The 23,381-nt window shown below is 37.4% G+C and overlaps 1 protein-coding gene across 1 annotated transcript in view; it reads left to right on the top strand.

Annotated features, from left to right (window-relative positions):
• The first annotated feature begins 1,404 nt into the window (after positions 1-1,404).
• The window catches only part of LOC145139468 (succinate dehydrogenase assembly factor 2, mitochondrial-like), a 78,662-nt gene continuing 56,685 nt past the window's right edge, over positions 1,405-23,381 (top strand). Inside the window, exon 1 of the mRNA XM_079073282.1 lies at positions 1,405-1,653. Coding sequence (XP_078929408.1) covers positions 1,405-1,653 — 249 coding nt within the window. The remainder of the gene's footprint in view (positions 1,654-23,381) is intronic.

Here is a 23,381-nt window from a genome sequence, read left to right as displayed (position 1 = left end):
CCTATCGTCAATCCAAGTAAACAAATACGGGTCGATAATCAATAGTAATCAAAGTCAATTGGGATTTAGTGAGTAATAACGGGTGGCACCAACGTGTGTCGGTCGTAGTCTGTAGTTATAATCAAAGTCTCCTGGAGGGAGAGCGAGAGTTTGTGTATAGATCTATACGGGGGTGACTCCTCCACACCTCAGCTGTTCGCTACAGTTAGACCTGGCCAGTCTAGGGTGACAAAATCTTAAGATCAATTCCGGCGTTCACCAGAGTGCCAAGACAGACGAATTAGTCATTATCATGCATGGTTATAACGACTCACATAAATAAATCCAATAATAATCAAGTAATCAAGGTAAATCAAAAATCATTCAAGTGATGGAATAACAATTCGAATAGTTATATGATATTTTTTTTATTGTCGGAAAACATCGGGTTTTCCGGGGAAGTTCAACATTTTTCACTGGTACTTTTAATACGAAGCTTTTCAACTATACACGTCTGGAAATCATCATGCATATATTTACGGATCTTCACACTTTTATATAAACAATGGTCTTTTCAGAAAATATCGGATTTTCTGGGTTGTTTTCTTTCAAACTACACAAAACATTTTTCATATCAAACCTGCTTATGAACTCACCAACATTCCATATGTTGATCGTTTTCAAAATAACTTGTATTCTCAGGTAACAGGTAAGCTGAGGAGTAGTACCAAGTTTGTTAGGGTGTTGTGCTTTTGAAAACTATCAAACACTTTATGTTATGGATTTGTAATGTCAAAACAATGTACTTGATGTGAACAATGTCAGTTGTAATATATTGATGCATGGTGATGTTTATGTTATGATTCATGTATATTCATTGTGATGATATTCAATTTAAGTCACGCAAGCCCTCGGACGTTTCCGTCGTCTGGTTCGGGGGTGTGACAGGTTGGTATCAGAGCACTGTTTATAGTGAACTAGCATATCTAACCACACATTGATATGCAACTATAAACCAAAGAAGGGACCAAAAACAACTCTGAACAAAACAAAACAAATAAAACACAACGATAAAACAACTCTACTTGTGCGATATAGGAAAAATAACATAATACCAAATCAAATAAGATAATGCTAGCATCTCGGTTAAGCTGGGACTGTTCATAGCCGTATTAAGGAGTGAATGTAGCCTGATCAACTACATTTCCTCCGAGGTACAACTATCACATGCCCCGAGGAAATCACGATGGTTGGTAAACCTAAAAACATACCCCCTTTATTACCAAGAAGAGAACATCAACTCAAATCATATAGCAATTAAAACGTCGTAGGAGTAATGATAGTCTATTCATATACCTTCTCTCAGTCACCATGGAAGGAGAGCACCAGGGCATTTAGTTTCATCAGGTCTTAGTGGCCCACGGGATGATCGAGGACGAGCCCGAGGGAGAAGCACACGACGTTGGGCCTGACGAGTACACGAACACTGACTACGAGTTTGATGGGACCGATGACGACATGGATGAAGAACAAGACACAGACGAGGATTCTGCCACATCACCTGCCAGCGAGGAGCAACAGGACCACCCCGCCCCACCAGGAAATCCCATGAGGGAGAATCGCTCTCCAGAAGCTGAGATTGCTACTCTGCGGCAACAGCTATTCGCCATGGAAGCACGAGCGGTGCAGGCTGAACAGGAAAGAGATGAAGTCATTAGAGAAATGACTGAGATGGCCCAGTTGTTGGCACAACACTGATGGGTTTAAGCCATAAGAACATCCTATGTGCTCATACAAACCCTAATGCTTGGATCTAGGTTTCTCTATTGTACATGCATTCATCCAAGACTTTAAACCCTAGATCTAGCATGTGATAATCAATATTAACATATGAATTAGGGTTTAGATCATACCTTGATTGTTATGTAGCAATAACAATCTCGAATCCTTCTTGTTTTAGAAAGCTTAGAGTCACAAGTGTCACTCCTCTAATGGTTCACAAACACCAAGAGCAAGAGGATGAAGAAGAGAAGAGAAGGAGGCTCTCAAAAACGTATGGAAACCCTAGAAGGAAGCTTGTTCACGTTTTTGAGGCATAAGGGCTCTATATATAGTGAGGCTATTAGGGTTATCTAACAAGGAAACCCTAATTTGGATGCTTAAGCCCTAAGCAACCCATAGACTCCTTTCCTTAAGGGCCGTGGACGATTTCTAATGGGTTTCCCCATAGAATTCGTCCACTCCTTAATATAAGGCAATCCATAGCCCAAATTGCAATTATCTTATAATTACAATTCCAGTCCCTTAGGTTTAATTAATCTCTTTTAGTCACAAAACTAATTACTAATTAATTCTTGACTAATATTAATTAAACAATATGATTTCTCCTTTAATATATTATTCTCACAATATATTAATACATCATATTTAATCCTTTCTCTCCATAATTCATCCTATCAAGTTGCTTTGGTGAAGGCAACCCAAAAGGACCATGCACCATCGGGTCAAGTACATACCAAAATAGTTATGGACTTAGACACTAATCCAACAGTCTCCCACTTGGATAAGTCTAATAACTATTCTGCGTATGACTTCAGATCCTGATCTGCAATCATAGCTTTCAAAAACCGCTGTCAACTCTGATCCTATCAGAAGCGTGTCCTTTAGATAAGGGATCATATATTCCTCCATTCTAGATATCGTATAGACTGAGACATGGATTTAAATCATTCTCTCTGTCTATGTCTTGTTTCCCGATTTCCGATTTATGACGACTAACAACAGACTATAATTGAACACATCAAATTAGTCCCGGCTTGGCCAAGCACTTAGGTGCCATCACTAAATCATCGAGGGGCCCACAGATATCGCTTTCACCCTACTTTGGATAAAAGGAACGGATAAACTTCGACTCAATGCTCGCTTGCACTCACTCACCGAATCACACACAACAATATGTTTTATAACACCAAGTTACTGGTGCGTTTACATATTATCAATGTGTAACCGACTCGTAAGATACAACTCACACATCTCGGTTTCAAGAATATAAGATATTATCGTCTCACCAATCACTCGTGATAAAATCCATGAAGTGATCCAAGTGAGCATGGGTTTTAATCCAATGCTCAAATCATATTCATAAGCACTCATGAACGTTGCAGCAAACATTTGCTTATGTCTAATACACTTTAGACAATCCACACACCAATTCACGACAGTCTTCATTCATACCTACTTCCAACATATGAACGACTGTGGTCCGTTTGAATAATTCGATTATTCTGAAATAATTAATTATTCAGGAAGTCAAAACATGCAAAGTGAAACACAAGAATAATACTAATCCTATATGGTCCCAAACCTTTGAGTATAAATAAAACACCTTTTATTTATCACCATATCGATTACTCATTATTTGTTGTTTCGGGTAATCAACTTCTTACTTGAATTATTACTACACTTGTCCCATGCTCTCAGCATGCACACGATGTTTACCTACGGTCCTTACTTTGTGAAATAGATCAAATGAACACATTTCCAATCATATTCATTTCACAACTCCCAATCCTTATCATAAGTATAAGAATATGAAATTCTTGTTACTTATTCTAACATTTTATGCAATGATTCTTTCGGAAAGTTATAGCTCAAAATCATCAAGACTTGGCCAATCTCTATCAGAAATAATTCTATAGATATGATGTCTCTCACTCAAAGTACATTCCTTTGAACATCCTTCTTGCATAAAAGTTTCTAATCTAGACATAGATTCTCAATATCCAACTCCCAATATGGAAACATTTCCATATTTGCCATATGACAATTCATTCTTAATAGAATCTTATCTACTCATATTAATGTCATCCAATACCATACTTCCAACTACTCACAAGCGATCAATCCTCAACGAGCTTTGGATCGTCCTTTGATAGTTGTTTAATTATTTTAGTCAAAACCGATTCTAGTCCTTTTTCCCTCTAAATGTGCTAGACATTTGGAAAATTTTAGAATGGTCAAATATTATAGCACTTGCAATCGATCCTATACCCGAAGCGTATGGAACACGATGCATAATGTCTTACATAAAGATATGATGCTTTATCCATCTTCTGCCATAATATTTTATGTGTCTCGTTCTTATAATTCGAACTATGAAGAGGGATGCCGTAATCATAATCGAAATTTAAGAACACACTATGTATCCTTTGACTAAATTTATTAAAATTTCTCAATCTAAGCTTTAGATATTGAAACGAAGTACAATATTCTCTCCCTTAATTATAGCAAAACAACTATTCAACCCTTACGACTTTGCAAAGTATGACTCTTGTTTTCTATAATTAATATTGCTAACTTGCAATACTTGCCTTAATAATCATACAAACACAACATTTATGCTCCCACTATCATGATGATTATTATCATATAAGCATAACACTTATGCTCCCACTAGCTTTGACATGTTTTAGAAAACAACTGAACTTCCAGAAAACAATACTTATTGAATTTCTGAAGTTCATATTTCTAATACCTAATGCTTTGATAATCCTTTATCTAAGCTTCTTAAACTTATACACCTTTTCCTTAGATAGCTCATATGTGTGTCCAAACAATCCAGACTAATTGTCAAATCTCACAATCGAATTATGGAAAGGGATGCCGTAACCATAATAGAATTCGAGAATACAATTTCACAATCACTATCTTCTTAAAATCTCTCATAGTGAAAGCATTTCCTCACAGTCATTTTTATGAAGGAGGGAATCTTATGACACTTAGATTTTAATGGTGTATGTGTTCCTATCCATGCGAATTTGTCAAAACCAAAGTTTGTGACAAATCCAAACTCATATGGACTGAACTTTCTCAATCTTGATTTCTTGCCTTATGGTAACACGAGTGCCCACCATGTCTTCCAAGTAGTTAAGCAACTCACTCTTTCCTATCAATATACTTTTCATTGATCAAGGTCCTTGCCTTTTACGCGTTCAAATGAGAACTCATAGAACTCACATGCATAATTAACTCAATTGGAATAGCACAGAAACAAAATAATGTCAACACGATAGGTTGTAAACCTCAAGTCGTGTGCTAGTGATGATCGATAAGGTTTATTCTCGATTAGTTCTTGAAACTTTTCAAGACCATTAAGACTCCCACTGACTCCTTGACATATAAGATTCTTTTGTCAATAAACATTTCTCGACAAACAAATATTCAAGAGTTAGTGTAGTTTTTATCAAGACAAAACACTTCACTAAATTGGCCCTAGTTGGTCTTTGTCTTATCCAAGACATCACAACTTTCCAATTGTGCAAGAATAAGAAAACCTTTTCAAATTTCACATTTGATGAATGTTATAAACCTTCTTAAGACTTGTCACTCAATTCACAATCTTAACTCTAAGACTTGGTTTTGGAACAAAGTATGATTGACTTCTTGATTTAACCATTTCTTCAATTCTTGATTCCTCTTCTCAGACATACAATTGCACTAAGACTCACTTAGAGGATCAATTGAGATATGGTTCTTAATCAGTAAGACCTATCATAAAACATAATAAAAAGGTACTCTCCCTTCTTCTTAGAATAGAGAAACTTTTATCTTTCTGCCTACTTGATTCTTCTTATTCGTTCTGCTATTTATTGAAACTCTTTCAATCAATTGAGGATTATACTTAATCTCATAAGTATAATCATATTTACTTAACCTTAGTAAATCATGACGAATATCTTTGTTACTCTTGTGGTGGACTTGATCAACACACAACCTTGTGTACTCAATCTCCTAGTCCTTCACTTGACACTTTGTCAATGAATTAGTCTAATTTCCAAATATGAAATTTCTCATGCAACCAAGTTGTATGATTCCAAGTTTCTGTCCAATTGAAACTTGGGCGATGAGAAACTTTCCCTATTTGGTAAATTCTTGACCTTTCCACAAATAACATAAATAAGAATCAAATCCATTATTGCTAATAATAGAAACTTACATCAATTTTTCATACACGCCATTGCAAGGATAAATAAATAATATAAAATCAAAATTTGTATTATTGCAGAAAAATTTGTCCTTACAATGCAATTCAACTGAAAAACTATGTTGTTAAATATTCCTAAGCAATCTATTCTAACTCCAAGTAGTAGCTTAAGATTCTAATCTTCAAGTAATGCGATCGAAATCCATTTCTTCACGATTAGATTCCGCTCACTTCTTCCCTTAAGATTCCTCTCTTTTTTTCGATCCTACAAGACATCGAAATGTAATCTTATCACATTATGTATTAAGAATCTAGAATAGGAACTTAAAAGAGTTAGTTAATGGATTTTACCTAAAGTAGAGCCATACGTTTTGACTCTCCCATCTCTTAGATCTCTTAGGTAAATAGGGCAGCTTCGTCTCCAATGCCCCTTCTCTTGGCAATAAAAGCAAATCGACTCTTTCGGAACAGGACATGGAACTACTTCAGACATTGCCTTTCTCTTATGATCAAACTTTTCGATCATAGCATGTCTTTCGTTGCCATTTTCTATATCCATAGAGGTCTTGAAGGCAGATTTACCAATCAACTTTGCTTTTCCATTGCGCCAAACCATTGCTGATTCAGCAGCAATAAGCATATAAGTGAGATCGATGAGGGTTACGTCGTGGTTCATCATATAGTACTCTCTTACGAACTCACTATATGAGTCAGGAAGTGACTGAAGAACCCAGTCAACAGCCAGCTCCTCACAGACAACAGATCCCAACATTCTTAACCTATCAATGTGTGACTTCATCTCTAGGACGTGTGCACACACTGACTTTCCTTCTTCATGTTTACTTGCCAAAAGGGCTTGAGTGAGTTTGAACTTTTCAATCTTTTGAACTTGTGGGTTAGGGAGAACAATAGGAGGAGGTGGAGGAAGTGAAGCATGATCTCGTGTTCCTCGATCGAATCGTGGAATATCATCTTCATGTGAAAAGCTTTTTCCACGGGATTTGGGAAGACCATAGTTGTCATACTTTGACATCTACAAAACGGGAGAAAAATTCAAGTTAGTTGATTGATTGAGTCCTTAATAAATCACCCAAATGAGATATTAAGGCTAGGACCCAACACAATACTCTACAACTTGGGAGAGGGATGTCGTAACCCAAATTGCAGAACATTTGAAGGTAAGTGAATGACGATTCACTAATTTCCATCATGAAAAACGAAAAAAAAAAATTTAAGTTTTAAATCTATTGAAAATTCCTAGATCTTTTGAGATTCATTGAACATTTCAATGGCATGTTTAAATCTCGATATGCCCCTCGATTTGTGACTGGGATGCCGAGGATCACAAAACAGGGTGTGAATAACCATGCAAACTTACATGGTGCCCTCAAATGTTACAGTCACCTATTCGATGTGCCGGTTAACCACACACGCTCCACCGAACTATGACAAACAATGAGTCACCCTTTGCTACCTTTGCTTAGAACCATTTAGTGTGCCGGTTAACCACACACGCTCCACTAACGTCTTCGCAAGGGCACAAAGTGTAATTTCATGGAATTGCATCAATTCACTTTTGCCTAAAGTAACTAAGATTGGGAATTTTGTAAAAGCATTCAGTTACTTTTGTACTTCATTATACTTATAATGGAAGGTTTCTGTCCTATCCTACCCGTTCGGCTAACGACCCTCCACTAGTCAAGAGTGCGGTGGGTAAGAGTGGATACCCATTCAATCGCCATTTTATAGGCAATTTCCTTAAACACCCCTTATAGACCAGCTTCGTGAATGAGGCCTACTAACGGTATGACTGACTGTTTACTCATACATATATATAATACTAGACTTTTAATGTTATATATAGTATAGGGTGTATTTTACACTTTTAAAATACTTGGTGGTCAAATTTAATAATTACACTTTTAATTTAATTAAATTGTAAACCAAAACTTTTATGAATTTATTAAATCTCTCTTAATTATACACTTTAATTAATTAATAAAACCATAAGGGTGTGAATTGAACTTTTCAAAACAATACTAGGGTTTTAGAATTTAACATTTCTAAATTAAACTTTTAATCAACTTTTAAATTCCAAAACTTGAGGGCAAGTTTTGAAACATTTCAAAACATTAGGGTTTAGAATCTAAATATTTCAAATCAAACCTTTTAATCAAAATTTAAATTCCAAAACTTGAGGGCAAGTATTTGAAACATTTCAAAAACACAAGGATCAAATAGCAAATAATTTAAATTAAACAATTAATTTAATGATTATCTAAATTTGACCTAAAATCAATTTCTTGCAAGATAAGTTACCCAATTAATACAAATAATCAAACTTTAATCATATAAGGAAGTTATTATCTAATCAATTGATAATTATCTTTTTGTTTAATCAAGGATATACTCAAAATATGTTTAAAATCGGATTTTAATGACCCAAAACAGTTAAGGCAAGTATCCATGAGTAAAACAGCAAGAAATCCTGAAACTGCCTCCTTCTGACGCTCGAACTCGCCGAGTTCCTCTATGGACTCGCCGAGTTGGAGCCAACTCGCCGAGTCCACATTGGAACTCGCCGAGTTCAGCAGTCAGGGAGCCAAAAAATCGATTTTGCAACAAGAATGAATATGCTAGGCATCAATACAATAGAAACCAATCAAGGCTCTGATACCACTGATGGGTTTAAGACATAAGAACATCCTATGTGCTCATACAAACCCTAATGCTTGGATCTAGGTTTCTCTATTGTACATGCATTCATCCAAGACTTTAAACCCTAGATCTAGCATGTGATAATCAATATTAACATATGAATTAGGGTTTAGATCATACCTTGATTGTTATGTAGCAATAACAATCTCGAATCCTTCTTGTAATGACTTTAGAAAGCTTAGAGTCACAAGTGTCACTCCTCTAATGGTTCACAAACACCAAGAGCAAGAGGATGAAGAAGAGAAGAGAAGGAGGCTCTCAAAAACGTATGGAAACCCTAGAAGGAAGCTTGTTCACATTTTTGAGGCATAAGGGCTCTATATATAGTGAGGCTATTAGGGTTATCTAACAAGGAAACCCTAATTTGGATGCTTAAGCCCTAAGCAACCCATAGACTCCTTTCCTTAAGGGCCTTGGATGATTTCTAATGGGTTTCCCCATAGAATTCGTCCACTCCTTAATATAAGGCAATCCATAGCCCAAATTGCAATTATCTTATAATTACAATTCCAGTCCCTTAAGTTTAATTAATCTCTTTTAGTCACAAAACTAATTACTAATTAATTCTTGACTAATATTAATTAAACAATATGATTTCTCCTTTAATATATTATTCTCATAATATATTAATAAATCATATTTAATCCTTTCTCTCCATAATTCTTCCTATCAAGTTGCTTTGGTGAAGGCAACCCAAAAGGACCATGCACCATCGGGTCAAGTACATACCAAAATAGTTATGGACTTAGACACTAATCCAACAAACACTTCGATGTATGACCTCGTTGCCGTCATCGGGCGCTCCTTAGAGTGTTAGGATCAGCCTTACCCTACTAGTACTATGATCTATGTTATGTACCGTCGACTCTATGTTTAAGTGATTACACTGCTCATAGAGTCGTTACGCTGTCGAACTTGCACCACTTATGTATGCTCTTTCGAGCAAATTTTCATGTATCAAAGTACGGATATTATTCGTGAAAAATATGTGTGTTCTATTGTGATATTGTTATCTGTTATGCATTGAGTCTCCATAATTGTATGTTAACATGTGAAAGAACTTAAGTACATGCACTACACCTAGTTTATAGGACCACAAACTCGCAGAAATCCTAGACACTCAACATATTTCCGTTCCATGACAGAAAGATGCCTCAACGACCAACCCGTGGAAACCCTGGGCCAACCCCACCCGAAGTCAACTCAGCTGCATTCCAAGCAGCTGTATCTGCTGCGGTCACCGCAGCCATGGCACAAATTCACCAAGGGAACAATGGAAGAGGCAATGGACAATGGGCTAGAAGTTCGAACAACAGAATAAATCAAGGACCTACCAAGACATGCTCCTACAAAGATTTCACTAATGCCAAGCCACGAACCTTTAATGGCACTGGGGGAATGATAACCCTAAAAAGATGGATTGAGAAGGTGGAATAAGTATTCGAGATATGCGAGTGCCCTGAGGAGATGAAGGTGAAGTTTGCCGCATGCACGTTCGTTGATCAAGCTCTCACCTGGTGGAACGGACACGTGGAAGCCATGACTCTCCCCGTAGCCAACTCTATGCCGTGGGCGGAGATGAAAGAAATGCTGATGGCCGAGTACTGCCCGCGAGGCGAAATTCAGAAGATGGAACAGGAGTTGTGGAATCTCACCGTCCGAAATTCCGAGATTGACGCATACATATCTAGGTTTAGCGTACTGTCACTGTTGTGTCTTGGCATGATTACTTCAGAGGGAAAGAAAATCGAACGATTCATCTGGGGATTAACCTCCCCAATCCAAGGAAATGTGATAGCTGCAAATCCTGAAACCTTCGACAGTGCCAAGAGATTGGCCAAGAAGCTGTACGACCACAACAACAAGAAGGGCGAGAAGCCAGGGGAAGCTGAAGGCAAGAAGGAGAGTGACAACAAGAAAGGAAAGAACAACAAGAGAAAAGGACGACAAGGCTCGGAGTCGTCAAAGAAGCAACATACAGCGACAGTTAATGCTGCAACCACCCAAGTTCCCTCCACACCACATGCTTCAGTCTCAGCTGCTCCAAGTGCTCCTAGGCAGTATTCCGGAAATCTCCCAAAGTGCAACAAGTGCAGTCTCCATTATAATGGCGAATGCAGGGAGATGCATTGTACCAGTTGCAATCGAAAGGGTCACACGGCAAAATATTGCAGGACATATCCTCCCCAGAACCAGCAGCAAGGAAACAACAACAGCAACAACCGCAACAACAACAACAACAACAACAACAACAACAACACCAACAACAGCGTCAACAATGCAGGACCGAGCCACACCTGCTATGGATGTGGAAAGACTGGGCATTTCCGTCGAAACTGCCCCAACAACAACAACCCTGGGAATGGGGGAACAGGAAGAGTGTTGACCATGGGTCAGGGAGAAGCGGTTCAGGACCCCACAGTTGTCACCGGTACGTTTCTCCTAAACCACACTTATACATGCATCCTATTTGACACCGGAGCAGAACGAAGCTTTGTGAGCAATAGATTTAAACACTTGTTAAAGCAACAACCCCAGAAGCTTAATGAAACCTTTACGGTGGAAATGGCCAATGGGAAAGCAGAATCCACTGGGGAAATCTATATCGGATGTACCCTAACCTTGAACCAACATGTCTTTCAAATAAACTTAATGCCTGTTTCCATTAGGAGTTTTGATGCGATTATTGGCATGGATTGGTTAAGCCCCCACCATGCTGAAATTATGTGTCACGAGAAGGCCGTTCGCCTTCACCTTCCAAATCACGAAACCCTGATTGTATACGGAGACAAACCCAACATAAACCTTCGTCTTATCACGTGCATTAAGGCACAGAAGTATCTACGAAAGAAAGACTTGATGTTTCTGGCTCATATAGTGGATAAATCCAAGGAAGAGGTCAATATTCGAGACATTCCAGTAGCTTGTGAGTTCCCGGATGTCTTTCCTGAAGATCTTCCGGGGATACCCCCAGAAAGACAAGTCGAGTTTCGAATTGACCTTGTGCCAGGAGCTACTCCCATCGCCAAATCGCCCTACAGATTGGCTCCTGCGGAGATGAAAGAATTGTCCAGCCAACTCAGTGAGCTTTTGGACAAAGGATTCATCCGACCCAGTTTCTCACCCTGGGGAGCTCCGGTTCTCTTTGTTAAGAAGAAAGACAGATCCTTTAGGATGTGCATTGACTACAGGGAACTAAATAAGCTCACTGTCAAAAATCGCTATCCACTTCCGCGAATCGACGATCTATTTGACCAACTTCAAGGCGCAAGCTATTTGTCCAAGATAGATCTGCGATCTGGATACCATCAACTCAAGGTCCGGGAAGAGGATATCCCCAAAACCGCTTTTCGAACTCGTTATGGACATTACGAATTTGTTGTAATGCCCTTAGGTCTAACGAATGCCCCTGCCGCATTCATGGACCTAATGAATCGAATCTGTCGACCATTCCTCGACAACTTTGTCATCGTTTTCATTAACGACATTCTAGTTTACTCTCGAAGCGAAGAGGAGCATGGCCAACATCTCCGACAAATCCTGGAAACCCTGCGAACCGAAAAGCTATACGCAAAACTCTCTAAGTGTGAGTTCTGGCTCCGTAGTGTGAACTTTTTGGGTCATGTTGTTAGTCAAGAAGGGATACACGTGGATCCTTCTAAGGTCAAAGCCATCGAAGGATAGGCGATCCCAACGACACCCACAGAAATTAGCCAATTTTTAGGTCTCGCAGGCTATTACAGGAGGTTCATCCAGAACTTCTCTAAGACAGCCAAGCCACTTACCATGCTTACACAAAAGGGTGTACCCTTTGAATGGACAGGTAAGCAAGAAACTGCATTCCGAACTCTGAAGCAAGCACTCTGCAGTGCACCGGTACTATCGCTACCAGAGGGAACAGAAAACTTCGTAGTTTACTGCGACGCGTCGAATCAGGGTCTAGGCTGTGTGCTTATGCAGCATGGGAAGGTGATAGCTTATGCGTCCCGACAACTAAAGACACATGAGGTGAATTATACCACCCATGATCTCGAATTGGGAGTTGTGGTCTTCGCCTTGAAAATCTGGAGGCACTACCTTTATGGTACAATGTGCACCATTTTCACTGACCACAAGACTCTCCAACACATTTTAAATCAAAAAGAGTTGAACATGAGGCAACGAAGATGGGTTGAGCTGCTAAACGATTATGAGTGCGAGATCAAGTACCACCCAGGCAAGGCTAACGTGGTAGCCGATACCTTGAGTCGGAAAGAATACTCGAATCGTCGTGTAAAGACTCTCTCCATAACCATTCAATCCCACCTGACCTCACAAATCAGAGCTGCCCAGTCCGATGCCATGAAGACAGAAAACAAAACAAGCGAAGCGTTACGTGGAATGGAAAATAATTTCGAAGTGAAGGAGGACGGAGCATATTATTTCATGAACCGCATTTGGATCCCTAAGCTTGGGGGATTCAGAGAAGTAGTCATGAATGAAGCCCACAAGAAACGATACTCCATCCATCCGGGTTTAGATAAAATGTACTTGGATATCAAGCAACATTATTGGTGGCCCAACATGAAGGCAGAGATTGCCACCTATGTTAGCAAATGCCTTACTTGTGCTAAGGTAAATGTGGAATATCAGAAGCCCTCGGGATTATTATAGCAACCAGTAATTCCCGAGTGGAAATTGGAAAGGATTGCTATGGACTTTGTGACCAAACTACCCAAGACGACAGATGGTTTGGATACCATATGGGTAATAGTCGACAGATTGACAAAATCCGCCCATTTCCTGCCAATAAAAGAATCCTATAAGATGGAGAGGTTGACCAGAATATACATCAAAGAAGTGGTGAGACTTCATGGAGTGCCAATATCTATCATCTCCGACCGAGATAGTAGGTTCACTTCGCGTTTTTGGCAATCACTTCAAAAGGCTATGGGAACACAACTCGACATGAGCACTACCTACTACCCACAAACGGATGGTCAAAGCGAACGAACCATTCAAACCCTTGAAGACATGCTTCGCGCGTGTGTGATAGACTTTGGAAAGTCGTGGGATACCCACTTGCCTTTAATCGAATTCTCATACAACAACAGCTATCACTCAAGCATCAAAGTTGCTCCTTTCGAAGCACTATACGGGCGTAAATGCAGATCACCGTTGTGTTGGGCTGAGGTAGGTGATACTCAACTAGCAGGAAGACAGACATCAAGCAATGCATTAACGGGACCGGAAATCATACGTGAAACAACGGAGAAAATAGTTCAAATCAGAGCTCGACTACAAGCATCACGAGACCGACAAAAGAGCTACACTGACAAACGACGGAAGCCCTTGGAATTTCAAGTCGGGGATCGGGTGTTGTTAAAAGTCTCTCCCTAGAAAGGGGTGATTCGTTTTGGGAAACGGGGAAAACTAAACCCACGATACATTGGACACTTCGAGATTCTTGCCCGAATCGGTCCAGTGGCTTATAGACTGCAGCTACCTGCCGAGCTCAGCAGTGTACACCCCGTGTTCCATGTTTCCAATTTGAAAAAGTGTTTATCCGACGAAACCCTCGTCATTCCACTTGAGGAAATCGAAATCAACGAGAATCTCCTGTTCGTCGAAGAACCAGTCGAAATCATGGACAGGGAGGTGAAGCGTACTAAGCAAAGTCGCATTCCGATTGTGAAGGTACGGTGGAATGCGAAGCGTGGGCCAGAATTCACATGGGAATGCGAAGACCAGATGAAGCAGAAGTACCCTCACCTATTCTAGCATTCTCGAATCTAGCTTTAAAAAGAATTTCGGGACGGAATTCCCTCTAACGGGGGGATGATGTCACAACTAGGAATTCTACACCTTGTAACAACAACAATGATAACATTTGTGAACCAAAAATGTGAAAGCATGTATGATGCTTATTCAATAACAACAAAAATTTCCATCAAACACCCTATACAAACTTTCAAATAGTCAACAAAGAATTGGAAACCCTAGAAATCCCGGTTTAAGTCCATTTTGGACTAGGATTTCCTTATTGGGCCTAATGGGCCAATAAGCTCCCAATTTGACTATTTTGGGCTTAGGACTCTTAAATGGGCCCTAATTGGACTCACTTTCATTTATTTTAACATTTTGGGCCATAATGGGCCTAGAATGAAATAAAATACCCTAATGGACCTTATTGGGCCATAACTAACCTAATTAGCTTTAATGGGCTATGAAACCCATTATTTTTGACAAATTGGGCCGTAATCCATCATAGGAGCCCAATGGGCCAAAAATCATCAAAAATGGGCCCATAAGATGGAATTAAGCACCAAAGGCCCAAAATTCTTTTTCTTTCTTCCCTTTTCTCGGCCCAAGAAGAAAACAAAAAAAAGAGAAAATAAGTGAAATAAGGAGAAGAGTTGACTTTGGAGTGCCACCTCCATAAGATCTAACATGCATCAAGGCTTTAAACCACCATGCAACCAAGCAAGTCACCTCACCTCTCTCTTTCCCTCTCTCTTTTCTTCCTCACGGCCGAGACCTCACAAACACACACACTCTTCTAAATCCTCTCAAAAACTCATAAGAACAATCTACATTTCCTCTCTAATTTTCGAGAATTTGCACATCTTCAAGAAGAGTTTCATCATCAAAAATCATCAATTCTTGGTAAGTCTTACCACACTTAAGTTGTATAACTTCATTTTCATGTGAGATCACTCATTCTAAGTAAGTTTTTCATGATCCACTCCTAGAATCTTCTTAAATTCGAGATCTACTCAAGGGAGTTGCTAGGACCAAAATCTTCTTTCATTTCTTCTTCAAAACCAAACCCACAAACTCAAGGTGAGTTCATACCCCTCTATTTTCGGTTTTCATATGTTTTATGGGGGAGAATACAAGTAAAATGTGTAGATCTATGTGTATGTGTATGTTATGTGTGATTTCATGTGTTTATGTGATAAATATGTAACAAAAAGAATGGAAATCTCAAGATCTATGGATCTAAGAGGAAGATAAACATGATCTAAGACATATTAGACTAAACAAGTTAAGAAAAATTACCCTCTAAGATTAAAACAAACATATGGCAACATAAAACTCATTTTTGGGCTATAATTGTCAAACAAACCAAAGTTGAGTGGAAAAATTGTTAGTTACGGTTTTCTTAAGGACTAAAAGGGTCAAAACAGTAAAAATAAGTGTTTTTATGAATATCATACTCTATTGAAGGTTAGAAATAAAATTTAAGGCTTATTGGGCTAAATCTTGGGCTTTTCGGCCCATTAAGCCAAAACTTGCGAAAATTACAACTTTCAAGGGGTTGAAATGGTAAACTTCTCAAAACAGGGGGTAAAAAGGTGAATCAAACAAATTCAGGGGTTAAACTGATGCAATTTCCAAACAAGGATCAAAATTGTAAACTTTTTGGATTTTGGGTCAAAATTGTAAAAGTTGCAAAAAGTTTGGGCTTTAACCGAAAAATACTTTTCTGGAAGGGTTGAAACTGCCAAAGAATGAGTTTTGAGCTAAAAATATCACGGGAACAAGTCTTTGGGTCAAAAGTGTCAAGAAAATGGTTTAAGGGCTTAAAATGTCTTTTTATATATAAAAGGACTAAAATTGTCAATTTTACCAAAGAAGGGCTGAAAGGGGTTCAAACCAAGATTTTTGAGTCAATTATTTTAATTTAAGATATTTGAGTTAAAATAAAAATACCAAACTACAATTCATGAAAATGGAAAGATGAAAATGCGTATAATTCCAACATCGTTAAAAATAACCGACCGGCCTTGTTCCGGTGCGAAATTAACAAATCACCCAATCAAACTTTCCAACAATCAAACTATACATAAAACAAGTAAACATTCAAATCTTTGGGCTTGAAAGTTCCAATCATGCTTGTTGGGCCTTTGTGACCCATTAACATGATTTTTGGGCCCAAGGGATAACAATAAATGTTATTGGGCCTCTATGACCCAATTTCATATTTAAGGGACCCTCAATGGCTTTAAATACTATTGGGCCTTAGTGGCCCATTAGCAATGCTAGTAAGGTCCAAATGAATCAAATGCGAAACCAGCCATCATGCTCTTCGTATAACCAATAGCCATAAATAATACGCGGGAATAGTAGGATATTGTAATCCTCTTCTCCTCGTTTATTAGGCCTATCGTCAATCCAAGTAAACAAATACGGGTCGATAATCAATAGTAATCAAAGTCAATTGGGATTTAGTGAGTAATAACGGGTGGCACCAACGTGTGTCGGTCGTAGTCTGTAGTTATAATCAAAGTCTCCTGGAGAGAGAGCGAGAGTTTGTGTATAGATCTATACGGGGGTGACTCCCCCACACCTCAGCTGTTCGCTACAGTTAGACCCGGCCAGTCTAGGGTGACAAAATCTTAAGATCAATTTCGGCGTTCACCAGAGTGCCAAGACAGACGAATTAGTCATTATCATGCATGGTTATAACGACTCACATAAATAAATCCAATAATAATCAAGTAATCAAGGTAAATCAAAAATCATTCAAGTGATGGAATAACAATTCGAACAGTTATATGATATTTTTTTATTGTCGGAAAACATCGGGTTTTCCGGGGAAGTTCAACATTTTTCACTGGTACTTTTAATACGAAGCTTTTCAACTATACACGTCTGGAAATCATCATGCATATATTTACGGATCTTCACACTTTTATATAAACAATGGTCTTTTCAGAAAATATCGGATTTTCTGGGTTGTTTTCTTTCAAACTACACAAAACATTTTTCATATCAAACCTGCTTATGAACTCACCAACATTCCATATGTTGACCGTTTTCAAAATAACTTGTATTCTCAGGTAACAGGTAAGCTGAGGAGTAGTACCAAGTATGTTAGGGTGTTGTGCTTTTGAAAACTATCAAACACTTTATGTTATGGATTTGTAATGTCAAAACAATGTACTTGATGTGAACAATGTCAGTTGTAATATATTGATGCATGGTGATGTTTATGTTATGATTCATGTATATTCATTGTGATGATATTCAATTTAAGTCACGCAAGCCCTCAGACGTTTCCGCCGTCTGGTTCGGGGGTGTGACATTTAGTGTGTTCTCCTTGTTTGTCATTATAGTATGTTCGTTCTGTTTCTCTTTATAGTATGTTTGAACTGACTCATGTATGAACTGACTCTTGTATGTTTCATTATACTAGAAATAGTGAGTAGTAATCTCCTAAACAATACCTATTATAGTTTGCTAGCAATGTTTGTTTGAATGACTGGGTATGTTTGCACACCTTTGCTACCCAAAGGTGTTGGAACTGAGGTAAAAGCTTTTATATCTACACACATATACATAATATATAACTAAGATTCAAACGACACTCGGACAAACAACAAGATACTCTAAGTCCACAACCAAACAAGGAACAGGAAATAAAGTGGGTTATCAGTCCTAAGTCCTTTCAACCTTGTTTATATAACAATATCTATATAGACATGAGTTTGATAACATATTAGTTTGAAAGAATTAACTGAAGGTTTTAGTATATAAAAGAGTTTGATAAGAGCTTAATACTAGTTTGCTTGATAAAACTTTTTGAAGTATAAGAAATCCATTGGTTTGTTAGTTATTAATCACATATGATTGATTCCATAACTATAATGTTTCAACTTGTATTTCCCCCCCCCCCTATAAAGCATTTAAATCATTTAAAAGGTAGATTAAGGGGTATGAACTCACCTGTAGAGAGTGATACGAATGTAAGATTGATATAGGATGTTAACTGTCAAGTGAAACCTCGAGCACAAACGGATCCTATTAAGTATATAATGACATATATATGTATATAATTAGTGTATATACAACTAATCATCGAAGGAAACCACCTTATGGACTAGGAACACTTGAAACTAATTGTTTCAATCATATATGATTATATAAGGGGAGTGTAAGGCCACACTTAGGTGTGTACGGCCAGGTGTACGGCCCAAATGAGTGTACGGCCGTACACTCATGAAAACATGCAAAATTGGTGATTTAGGGTATTATATAGTATCCCTAAGTATTTGTGATTCCATTTTCGAGGCATAACATGAGTTTAAGGCCCAAACATGCAACAAACTAGGGTGTGCGGCTACAAGGGGTGTGTACGGCCGTACACCCTTGATGATCATGCAAAATGGTCGATTTTTATGAGGAACATCAAGAGTTTCTAGTATAAAATAAGCTATGGAAGGAATACTCACGTTCTAGAAGCTTGAAAGGGTGTTTGGAGTCCAAAAACTTAGTGTGTGTTCTTGGTGTTCTTGAAGATCTAACCCAAAAAGATGAATTTAATGGATGAAATCAAAGGGTGATTCTAGTTAAGGCCATGTATCAACTAATCAAAGGATGAAACACTTACTTATTTGAAGATCATAGTGGAAATCTTGAAGATAGTTGAGAGGGAATTCGAATTCTAGGCTTGAAAGTGTGAAAAGTGATTGAAAATGACTAAGTATCATATATATATATATATATATATATATATATATATATATATATATATATATATATATATATATATATATATATGAGGGAGTGTGCGGCTAGGATGGGTGTACGGCCGTACACTCCTTATGAAGGAGTGTTTGGCCCTTTTAAAACAGGAAGAACTTAAGGAAGTCATTTCTAAACCCTAACTTTGAAGGTACAAGGCTTAGAACACTCAAACAGACTCTAAACCATGCTGAAAGATAGCCGAAACGAGTCTGACTTTGATTGAATTGAACGGTTGTACAAGATAGAAATTTCGGGTTGTCGCACCTAAAGCTTGGATCTAGGTTTCTCTATTGTACATGCAATTCATCCAAGACTTATAAACCCTAGATCTAACATGCTATCAACGAAATAAAGGGTTTAGATATTACCTTTGATTGTTATGTAGCAATAACAATCTATTTCTTCTTGTAATTAGCTTCAGAAAGCTTAGTGCCTCAAGTGTTGCACCTCTAATGGAGTCACAAACACCATAAATAATAAGGATGAAGAAGGAGAAGAGGGAGGACTCCAAAAACGTCCAGGAAACCCTAAGGATCACTTAGCCACGTTTTTGGGGCCATGGGGTTCCTTTATATAGGTAGGCTATTAGGGTTTTCAACTAGGAAACCCTAATTTGACTGCTTAGGCCCTAAGCAGCCCATAGACTCCCTCCTTAGAGGCCTTGGACGAATTCTAATGGGTTTCCCCATAGATTTCGTCCATTCCAACTTCTATGGAGTCCATTCGTCCATTCTAATATCAATCACTTCCTTTGTTTCAATCATCAATTCAAACTCCGATTACCCAATTGGTCTGATTTTGACTTTCAGAAAGTCAACTTGAAACAAATCAACAATATCGATAGCAAATTAGATTTCATGAACATTCTTGACATGAATCAAATCAACAATTATTAAAATGACTCAATGAAATCGATAGAACGAAAAGAAATTGATTATAAACAGATGCATTATTGAAGGAATGATGAAGAACAGGCACAATGGTACAACAAGATAAAGTTGGTGTTCAAGTCGACTGACGAACATCACATACGTCAATTGAATAATATGATGGGCTCAATATATTGAAAAACAGATACAATGATGTTTTGACTTTGAAGAAATCGGATAAAAAATGGGCTTCATTAGATGAACAGTTCTTGACTTTAGGTTTGGGCTCAACATATAATTGAACAATAAACCTCGAAATGTTGGGCTACTCATCCAATTGTATGATCGGTGATGAAAATTTCGAAATAATATCAAATATTAATTTCGAAATTAACAAAAAAAAATGTGAGAATATGTTTTTGATTTAGATTTGATCTAAACAAAAATAATTGGATCAACTATGGGGTTGAAACGGATTATATCCAACGAAACAAAACGATCAAAAATGAAAAAAGCAAAGCACGAATCGAATTCATGGACGTTTTGGAATCCATTTGAGAATTTGAGATACTTTTTTGATGAATTGAGTTCCGTTTTCAACGAACGAATCAAATTTAGAAGATCTTGGTTCTTTTGTTGGAATGAGAAAATCTCCAAATCGAACATTGTACCACCCACTATGCGTGATGTACAACTCGTTCTTCGTGTTCTTCGTGTTTTCATCAAACCAAGAACATCTTCAAAAGAACCACCAACACTTTTGAGTTTTGACTTCAAATTCAATGTAACATTTGGAGATTGTTGCTTTGTAACCCAAATTTGTTTCACGGATTTCGGCTTCAAAACATTTGAGTAAACCCGCTTGTTTTTCCGTTTAATCTTCGTCTTCTTTTTCTTTCTCATCTTTTTGTATCTTGAAGACTTGATTTCATGAACAAACCCACTTTCCACAACTTCAACTTTTTGAGTTTTAATCAAATCTTTTGGAGTTTGATACTTGTGAATTTCTTGGATCACCGGCTTCCGATAAGGAATCATTCCTTCAAACAAATCACAAGAACACAAATATCATCGGTTTGAACTCCAATCGAGCAAAAAACTTTTCATCTTCATGAAAATCAACTTGAATCTTCTTATCATGAACTCCAAGAACATCAAGAACATCATATTGAACTCCATTGTCTTGAACTTCAACAAACTTAAGAGCACGAAAATCATTTGGGTCTTCAATAAGAGAAACATATTTCTTTTTAAACAAATCTTTTTCTTCTCCATTCTTATCACAACTACGTGTTGATATGGACCATGTAATTTCAGCCAACTATTTAATCTCACAAAGTGGTTGAAATATCAAGCTTCCATGATCATCCTTCAATCCTCCATAAGAAACCATAGTTTCCCAAAAAATCAAACTGTTTAACACTAACCCATAATATTGATCTTTATTGACTTTGTATTTGATACCTTCAACGATCACAATCCAAGAATTGTATGGCAAATTCACCATGATCACAAAAACTTAAAGATTTCTAGAGAGAGAAAGTGGTTTTTAATGGGTTTTCTAGAGAGAGAAAGTAAAAATCACTTGAATTCTAGTGAAGAAAATCGAATTATGAGTAAAAACAATGATGAATTTGATTTTTAGAATCTAAAAACTCTCCAAATCACGAAAATCAAAGATCAAAAAATGAATCACCAAATCAAGATTGCCACCATGGATCAATTCTTGATGAAATCAAGAACACCCGCTCTGATACCAATTGTAGTGGTGTTGATTATGATGACATGTGCGGAATAAGAAAAGATATAGTGAATCATCATGTAAACTCAAGAACACAAGGAGTAAATAATTCTTTGTAAGCTCATATTAGATCTAGAAAGGATATACAAATGGGTTTGTACAAATTTCTCTTTCTAGTCTAACACTCCAAAAATGATCCTTACATAATGAGAGTCACTCACCTCCTATTTATAGGAAAGACTCAACCCATTTACACATACAAAGGGGTAAAACCTAAGACTCAACATCCAAGCATGACTTTGTACCCTAAAATTGGTGATGGTAGTGGCGGTGGGTCTTCTGATAAGTACAAGGGGTATTTTGTAATCTGCCACTTTCCTAGATGAGAAGGAATGTTTTCCATCCAACTTTGGAAGGAATTCACTTTCCTCCATATGGTGGAAAGTTTATTTCATTTAGGAATCATTTCCCCCCCTCTAAGTCCAACCAAATGCATGAATTCAAGGGAATTAGAATCCTTTTCCCTCGATTTCCATTCCTTTCCTACCAACCAAACGCACCATAAAACTCTTCAAATGGTAAAACCAAACATTGCCTAGTAAGCAGTTCCTATTGGCTTGGTGACCGGCTGAGATGGACTAAACCGGATAAAAGAATGAAAATGACAAAATCAACCAAAATATGAGGTATTATTGAACCTAACACTCTTCAAAGGGTAAAACCAAACATTTAATATCCCTTAATATGAATATAGTTATCCATTTTTTCGAAATTAATTGAATAAAAAAATATATAAAAACTAGATCGATTGTATGAACAAAATATAATGACTTTTCCTTTGTAATAATATTAAAATTACATTTGTTTTATTTGCTGTGTAATACCGGAAAATATGGATTTGTTTGGTGTGAGATTTTTCTGGATTCTAATAAATTTGATTATTTTATAAGTTTATAAATTTTTAATAAAAAATATTTTTTTTAACCAACAAATACAAATATTATAATTTACTCCTAAACTAACACCTATTCCACCTATGTCTACCACGAGACTTGAACCCTAATAAAAAAATATTTAAATTCATTATAGATTAGCTTACAACCCTTGTGTTTTCGTAAATAACTGCCAAGTTAGTATGCCCATAATTTGGTCCGTTAAAATACATCGCTAAATTTGTTTCAAAATCCGTGACAAATCTGTGGCAATTTGTTTTCATGGCTGTTGGAAAATGCTATGTATTGGATAGCCATCTGTCACAAATAACCTAAAACCCTTGTGCTTTTTTATATTTTTTCCGTCGCAAATGGCTTCCACGTGATTAGCGACAACGCATACTGCATGTAAAGTCAGTTTTATACAGTGAGATACTGTAAAATTATAATGTATGAGGCAAAATATGTCAACATAATCATTTTAACTTGAGATTATTTTATATAATATATAATATTAGATGGCTCTTGATGTTCATCATAAGCTAAATATCAAGATTATGGAGCCGGGGGAAGCTTGTACGGCCTATGGGAGGCATATTTAGGCGATCTTTAATCACTCCAAAACATAATAATTGGCATCGAATTGA

This window comes from Lactuca virosa, chromosome 9 (assembly GCF_052849685.1).
Source record: "Lactuca virosa cultivar CGN04683 chromosome 9, Lactuca_virosa_CGN04683_v6, whole genome shotgun sequence".
In the NCBI taxonomy this organism is placed as follows: domain Eukaryota; kingdom Viridiplantae; phylum Streptophyta; class Magnoliopsida; order Asterales; family Asteraceae; genus Lactuca; species Lactuca virosa.
This window is presented reverse-complemented; position numbering and strand designations above follow the sequence as displayed.